At 35.3% G+C, this 8623-nt stretch overlaps 1 protein-coding gene across 1 annotated transcript in view; it reads right to left on the bottom strand.

The window, feature by feature from the left end:
• astn2 (astrotactin 2) overlaps positions 1-8623 on the bottom strand; it is a 286714-nt gene that overhangs the window by 241773 nt on the left and 36318 nt on the right. Inside the window, exon 2 of the mRNA XM_007569613.2 lies at positions 5595-5782. Coding sequence (XP_007569675.1) covers positions 5595-5782 — 188 coding nt within the window. The remainder of the gene's footprint in view (positions 1-5594; positions 5783-8623) is intronic.

Below are 8623 nucleotides of genomic sequence, written 5' to 3' on the forward strand. Positions count from 1 at the left end.
GAATGAATGAATGAATGAATGAATGAATGAATGGATGAATGGGAAATTTAGGAATAATATTTCAAAAGATAGCAGTAGCATTCTCACCTTTGCACAGAATATTGCAAAGGCTAAGTTGTATTACAGAGATTATACTTGCAGTAGAATAGTGTCAGATTTGCAAACTTATTGAATGCAGCAGATTGACTTTTAATCAAATTGAGCTTCCTTTAGCATCTAAACAGGAAGGTTTATTCTTCTTCTGTAATGAACAGACTCCACATACAATCATTCATATAAAATAGTTCAGGTATCGCTGAGTAATTAATAGCTAGCTCTTAGACCGAGTACCTCACCAACGGCTGTAATATCCCTTCAAACCCAATAAGAATTATTTTAACACGCTCTATTTAACATTATAAATTATATGAAATGACAGAATCTATTCACAGATGGCTTTTAATTCTCTAAAACATATTTGTTTTTCTTTTTTTAAAGTTAATGCTTTAACTCATACTTGTCCCTTTTTTCTCAGACTTGCATTTTTAACTATCAAAACAAAAATATATGAATTTGCATTTAATTATTTGATATACTTTTATTCTGTACAAATAAAATATACAATACTATTCTGCATTTTAGCTTTTAAATGCATCTGTTGTTTTAGCCCAATAATACTTGATCCCTTACACAAAAATTAACTACATTAGACCTTTATACATTAGCATTAGACCTTAATGCTCCTTTAATTCTGTGCGTCTACTAAGCTTCACATATAGGCAGCTATTGTTTGCTCTCCTCCCAACAATATGGATCTGTTTTTTGCAATAACCCATAAAGAAATCTAGATTTTACAAACAGACACCAAAACAATGTCTTTTGTGTGGAAAAAGCGCAAACCTTTTTCACATAAAAAGTGTAAAACACAAGTTTAAAGTGAATTCGCTCGTCCTTCAGTTGTTTCTCAGCTAGCTCAACACACATGTACAAAGTCTGCTAGCAATACTAGTCACAAACTGCACAGTATGACTCACTGGTTGACTCTCGAGTCAATAACCCCTTCAACTCTTAAAGGTAACCAACATATGCATCAAAATAATGTTTTACTGACCTGTGATATAGAAAAGATGAGACACAAACATTTAGCTTCTTTTTGTTCTTTTTGTATCAACAGGAAGGTATAGTCTTCTTCTGTGTCCAACCTCTATGCAACCAATGCGACAGGCGCCTCCTAATGGTTGTATTTGGAATTGTACTGAATAACGCTAATGATCTTATTACAATGAGAAATTATAAGGATAGAAAATTAAACAAAATAATGATGGGGTGCCTGTTTTTGTACTTTATACTTTTATACTGTATTAATTACTTTCACTTTTTACACCTGTACTACATATTCATGTTAAAAAAATAACTGTGGCAGAATGCCAAAATAATTGCCATTTCAAAATTTCCAAAATCATAAATCTGATTTTATTTAAATTGTGAACAGTGAAATGTTGCTCCACAAAATTGTCAGTGAAACTGAACATTTTTTGTTGTTGTTTTTCTACAGTATGAAATGTCTTCAACAGACAAGTGGACATGTCCAGTTACCTTCTACCTCAGCAGTTAGGACTGTCTTGTTATGGATGACTGAGAATCCACTGTTTCATCAGCACTTGAAATATGGGTCACAATACCAGAAAACCTTGTAGGACTTGGCCAATAACTATCTGGATCTATTACTTGTTACCTGGCAATTGCTCATCGTCATGTACCAGGGAAATTTAAGAGCCAGCATATTTACTATACAAAGATGTCACATGGACTATTCAGATTTCAGGCTTTTAGTCTCATCATTGAAATAATATCTGTAAAAAAGTTCTATACACATGTATAGCTTTAAATTCAGAACTTGTCAAGACAATGCAATAAAGCTTTGTGTACACTTAACAGAGTTGTTTCACATTATAATATGCAATAGTTCCCTCATTATCTGGCATTGCTAGCATGTTGACTTTACCAATAATCATTTTACATTGTGTTAAAAAAAGGAGGATGTCTGTTGACTGCTGTCACAGGACGGAAAGGACAACCAAAAGTAGTGGGAGTCACAGAAATGGTGCCTGAGTGAGTGAGAAGCTGACAACTCAATGCTGAAAGAATGGAGTTCACACTTCAGCCTGGACAAAAACTGACAGCATCAACATTATGATGTTCACAAGAAGAGCCAGGAGACTCCTTAGGGCCATGAAGCCTAACCAGAGCACCTTCTATCCCATTTTGAGTGCCTCCATATGTTTCCCCTCCCTACTCTCCTTTTCTATTCACATTACATTTGAACCCGCTCGACACTTTATGTGTGGCTGAGATAAATAGAAAGCTAGGTTTAAGAAGGTATTTCCTGAATCTGACACATGACTTAGTTAGCATTTAATTATGCAGGCAGGAAAAACAGCAGTCAAAATAAGGTCTTGTGCAGTGACGTGTGAAAGGATTTCACCTTTTGCTCATGTGCAGCTTGGATTAAAAATATTACTTTGGAAGGGTTGTATGTTATTCAATCAATAAAACATGACTGAAGATACTGAAGATGCAATGCAAAAAGGTATTAATTATAGAAAAAAAAAAGACTTTCACAATGAACTCACTCCATGTACTAAACACACTTAAGCTCAAAATTATTCCTACCCCTTGAAGACGTAGAGCTACAACGATTTTCACTGAGCAAAGAAATCTGTTTCTAAAAGAACATAAAGCAGGCATCTCTCAAATGACATTTGAGCACTATAAAGTTATAAGAAGAAATGCTAATTATCTCTTTTTTTATTTCATTTTTCCCCAAAGAATGATACCGAAAAATATGCATACCATTATCATTCTCAATGAGCAACATGTGTCTGTCTCCAGCAGTTTCACCCACAGACGAACCTTCCTGGACAGGTTGCCTGTTCATCCTTGGGCAACACAGACACTCACTGGACAAACAATCTTGCCCCCACACACTTAAACCTAAGGACAACTTGGAGAGACAAATTAACCTAAAAGCCTGGACTTTTGGAGGAAAACCAGAGTACCTGGAGAAAACCCATGAATTCACAGGAAGAACATGCCCCAAACAAATCTATAAGAGGATTCTTATTCATGATCTTTTTGCTTCAAGGCAACAGTGGTGCCAACTGAACCACTGTGCATCCCAAAGTACAAACATTGAACAAAACCTTAAATAACTTCAAACATTAAATGAAAGTAAAAAAAAAAATACTCAAAAATGTTAAAATCTTACATGTTACTTAAATATTTTTTGCACATTATCTTTTGTGGGGGGGGTGTTACATTATCCTATGAATTCATTGGTTGTGACTTTGGTCTTCTTAGGCAACGTGACTCACCTAAAAATGAAAGATTATGAAGCCTGCTGAAATCAAAACAAACAAAAAAAAAAACAACGAAAAAAAACTATGAGCCATCTTCTGCTGACAGATTTGATTTATAAGTCAGCTAGAAAGATTTCCATATTGTAGAATGTGAGAATGTGTACAACGTCCTCAAATAAATGTCAGGTACAAAAACAAAATGTGAAAGAAATCTGAAAACATGAAATAATGATAGGGGAAAAAAAACCCGACTTGCACTCTTAGAGTTTAAATCAATAAAAATCTAATTTTCTTCTGACAAGCAGAGTATGCAAAAAATTCCACATCACTGAATTATGGGACTGTTAGCATTCTTTTGAAACTGTCAAAAGACAGATCATGAAAAGAAGGATACTGCAATTAAATTTACCATTAAGTTTGCAGAAGGAAGGATCTCAGTATCTTGCAAGTAATCACAGGTGAAAAGATTCGCATGAAATAGACGCAATAACGAAAAAATATCTAACATGTATGTTGTAGCAAACATGTTGGTGAGATCTATCTTTACCTGTTATGGGTTTTTCTCCTTTTAAAAAATTATTCTTACTGTAAGCTATATTTTTTTTCTGACTTTCATTACTTGCATCAACCTAAAATTAATACTCATTTGAAGATCCCTGTTTCACCGCCATGGGAACAGGAAGATGTAGGTGAATGAGATACCCTAAATATACCCACTGAAACATTAAAACATAACTTTAAACTCCTGTTTAATTATTTTTTTAAAATACTTTCATGATATGCCAATCTTTAAAACACCACTGAAGAGGGGACAAAATGGTTTAAGGAAAAGCTGAACACTTAAAGCTTTAAGCAGAGGAAGTAAGAGGAACTGAGGTGAAAACCGACATGAACACGCAGAGGAAAAGGACCATTAAAGACAGGCAGGTTACAGAAATAGAGGAGGAGGAGGAGCAAGAAGAAAAGGTGAGGAGGGAAAGAAGTTAGCAGCAGAAAAGGTGTGACACATGAGAATTAATCTGAAAAGTCGAGCACATGAGCAAAGTGTTGAGTACAGAGGCTGATGAAGAAGATGATTGGGGGAAGTAGGCAAATCACAGTAAAGACAACTCATAGGATGTGAGAATGCATCCATAAATGTAAATTATTTACAAATGAAGAATTTGAAAAGTTCTAAACAAAGAAAATAGCACATCAAAAAAAATATACTTTAGAAGTGGTACTAAAACCTCTAGTCAGACAAAGAATTTTGGTAGTGGCAAACAAAGCAGCAAAATTAAAACTGTAGAACATCAGTAATGTGACTTGTGGTGTTAGTGATAGAAGTGACAGCTTATACTCTGAGACATCAATCATACTGCAGCAAAGCAATAAATCCGTGCTGCAAAATGTTCAAAAACGCATGCCTTCACATGCAAAGCTAGATACAAGAAAGAAAACTCAATCAAACTGAGACTATTATAACCACCTGCTTAAAGCTGCAGTGGGTAGCTTTCACAAAATTGTGTAAAAAAAAAGATATATATATATATATATATATATATATATATGTTTTATAAAAGTTACTGCATCTTTAAGGTTAGAAAATTCATAATTCACAGTAATTAATTAACCAGATTTCAGAATCCATGAAAAAAAATAAAAATAAATACAGCACGATAATGAAACGCTCAGCTCGGATAATTCAAGATCTTAACCTTCACACCCACACTTGACCTTGTGACGCCATAGAGCTGTCTCCAAACTCCTTAGCAGCACAGCCCACTTCAATGCGTTTGAAAACCCAGAGTTTACAAGAGATGTCAAACATCTGAAAAACTAATTGCCACATTCATAATCTCAAAGAAAAACCTCTCACAAAGTATAAACTTTCTAAACATAGACTAAAGTGGCTGGTAAGCATTACCTTCAAACCATCAATGATGGAGGACCTCTTTAAACATATCAGTTTGTGGGAAAGTTAATGGATTTTAAATGAAATCATGTCATCAAAAAAAGCTTGCCTGTTTAAACTATATGCCAACATCGTGAAAGAACAAAAAAAATTAAAAAGCTATCATATCAAATCCATTTTGTAACCCCATCAACCTCTTCCTGGTGTCTGTGGATGCTAAAACTTTAAATCAGGACCGCGTCTAAGATATCTTAGAGAAAGGAGTCAAGGAGAAAGCATGCATATTGTTGAAAGAAGAAAGTTTCAAACTCGTAGAATACAGACCATGTTTTACGGCCATTATGTGTCAGTCGAGAACCTACCATAACTGAGATGTGAAGCAGATGCATGTGCTCGTGCAGTGCGTGAGCTGGCTCCCGAGCTGTGGGCTGTGTCGTCTGTGCCAAGAGCTCAGGCTCAGTCATGGAGACGTGGAAGTACAACGTCCCGTTTTCCAACCACTGCTGCTTCCAGTGCACCTGAGAAATCTCCTCTCCCGTACCTGACATCTCTGAAAATCAAAAATAAGAAAAACAGTTTTTCATATAAAAATGTAATAGATATAACTGAAAAAAATAAATAAATAGAGGAAACATGCAAATTGTAATAACAATAATAATAATAATAATAATAATAATAAAAACATTAAGGCTTTGGTATAGGTCTACTTTTTTTTTTTTAAATAATATAACAATTTTTAACACGGTTGCCTGTTCTGATTTTTAACGTCAGCCTGTTTTGTCCATTCCAATGTTGTGTTTCTGTTTGTTAGGATCTTACTTTTGTCCTAGTGTCAAACAGTCAGCTGTTGCAAAATGCATCAGCATGATGCTTCCACTCCCATGCTTAACAGTTGGTTCAGCATTCTTAGCTTTTAAAGTCTCATCTTTACTCTTCCAAACATTGTGGCTAGATAGCTGGGTCTTTGTCTCATCTGACTACATCAGTTCTACATGACTTGCTACCTGCGTGGTAGCAACTGAATAATGTGTGTAATAAAACAGTATTCAGTATATCTAAGGTGCTCCCTTAGAAGCAGGAGCTTCTTTTTTTTTTTTTTAATTAGTACCCTCGTTGCACATTACAATTTAAAACGGACTTTTCTGCAGAGAGTGACACAGTTTGACAAATTTATAATAGGCTGGAGTCTTGGTGGTGAGCTGTTATTCAACATTCTAACCAATTTTCTTTCATGTGAGAGTAACAGCAGGAAGCAAACCAAGTTATATTAGCTCTACCGTAGGAGTCAAATATCTGTCCAGAATCATGCTAGGTCCTTGTTGTGGGCTCAATGATTCTGTTTTGTTCTCTCATCATTGAAGTCGGAAGCTGTATGAACAATCCACCGTCGCAAAAAAGTTCTAAAAGCCCAAAATTAACCATTTTTCATGGCAATGTGTTTTGAATGGAACTCCAACTGTTTCATAAATGAGTTTTTTGAGTCATGTATGAACACAAACCATTTCTTTTCAACACATCACTACAGATGCTACACGTCGCTCAGACAAAATAGGTGCCGGACCGAACAACAACATATGAAATCCCCATTCTTTTAGCAATCCTACGTTTTACCAATTGAAAACCCACCTCCAGGGCAATGCTGGGCATCGGGCTTTCAACGCAAAAGGGCAAAAGACGCAGCGATGTAAAAAGCAATAAAAACGAAGAAAAAGTCTGTAAATTTATGTGGCAATACAAAAAAGAACAACAACAAAACAGCTGAAAAAAACAGGTGAAAACAGAGGAAGGGAGATCGGCAGTTTATCTCACTGAGGATCGAGGCAGAAGGATCTAATACTATCAAGTGGGAGTGGTTGTTCAGTAGAGGAGTACTAAGAAGCCTCAGGGAGTCTAAGATTGCAAAGTGTGATACAGTATATGTCATGTAGTGGGGAGGGGACAAGGGCATAGACATTCGTTGACATCTCTTATCAGTGGCAGGTACCGAATGACAAATGGCTTGTGGTGCAGCCGGTTATTAACCTGCTGATTCTAGGTCAGAGGACACGGGCTGCAGAGGGGAGCTACAGTAGTTGTGCTCAATAGTAGCACTGGCCTTAAGGTGCAGAGACGGAGCAAAGAAGACTTTGACTCTGAATTAAAGTACAGTAATACTGCTCAACACTAAATAAGCAAGATATTTTGTTTTAAATGTTTTTATTTTATTCCTTTTTCTTACTTAAACTTTTTCTACATGCTACATGGCATTTATATAAAGCAGGTAATTGTATGATTAAACAGCAGGTCACTATGATGTGAAACTGCAAAGTCTATATTGCTTTTAGCCTACAATGCCCTTTTTTTGCAATTATTAAGAGCAATATCGTAGCCTTGTCCTTTTAAAACACAAATTCCTAAACATTTTTTTTTAAACATGATGGGACCTGCCTCATTGAAAATGTTGGAATCACTATTGATTTTGCAAATGTAAGATGTAACAGTTATTTTACTCACAATTTTTACACAATTTTAGAGCCTACTGAGTTACAATGTAGGCAAATATAGCAGCATAACAACAGACTGTGTAATAAAACGGTATTCAGTATATCAAATAAAGTGCTCTGCACGGTTTCGAACACAAGACAGTAACTCTGCTGTGAATGATGCTTTTCATACATGATTATTACCACAGTATTAGTTATGTGTTTATTCCCTTATTGTGTAAATTAGCTCCTTATTTTTCCTTTTATGCACTTTCATGAATAGCATTAATGCTTTTCTCATGCAGTAACTTTGACCTCTGTTTCTACCTGAGAAACTTGAGCTACTGTAACACAGAGATATTTTCACACTGGGAGAATTCAACTCTGAATTTTTGAATTGTGAATTATGAAACAATTAACTATAAATAAGTGCAAAATAGACCAAAAACTTTTCCTTGTGAATGGAGATTTTACAAAACACTGGACTGATATATTCAAACCCTGTCTATGGAAAGAACGTCCAATATATTTACATGTATAAATGCTAAAATAAAATATTGATTTTAACCAGTAATTGTTTAATCACATATGCCTGAACAATAATCTTGTCTTTCAGAGAGTTCTGAATATGTTAAAACAACTTATCTCCTTTCGTTGTCCTAGAAAATGCCCTATGCTTTCTGCTGACTACAGGTTATGATAATATTTTGTAGAGTGCAGAATTCTCAAATGCCATAACTGCTGGGCGATTATTGAGCTCTTTATGAGTAATCTGTGGGTTGAAGATATGCTACTTCACCTTTACCCTTGACAGGAGATAAAGCTTTGTCTGCTGGGCCAATAGTGCTGTGACTCCCGCCATCTGTTCATGTGGTAAATACAGCATATCATGCAAAAAGAAAAATAAATAAATAAATAAATAACAGATT

This window comes from Poecilia formosa, unplaced genomic scaffold, assembly GCF_000485575.1.
Source record: "Poecilia formosa unplaced genomic scaffold, Poecilia_formosa-5.1.2 Scaffold6, whole genome shotgun sequence".
NCBI classification, from domain to species: Eukaryota; Metazoa; Chordata; class Actinopteri; order Cyprinodontiformes; family Poeciliidae; genus Poecilia; species Poecilia formosa.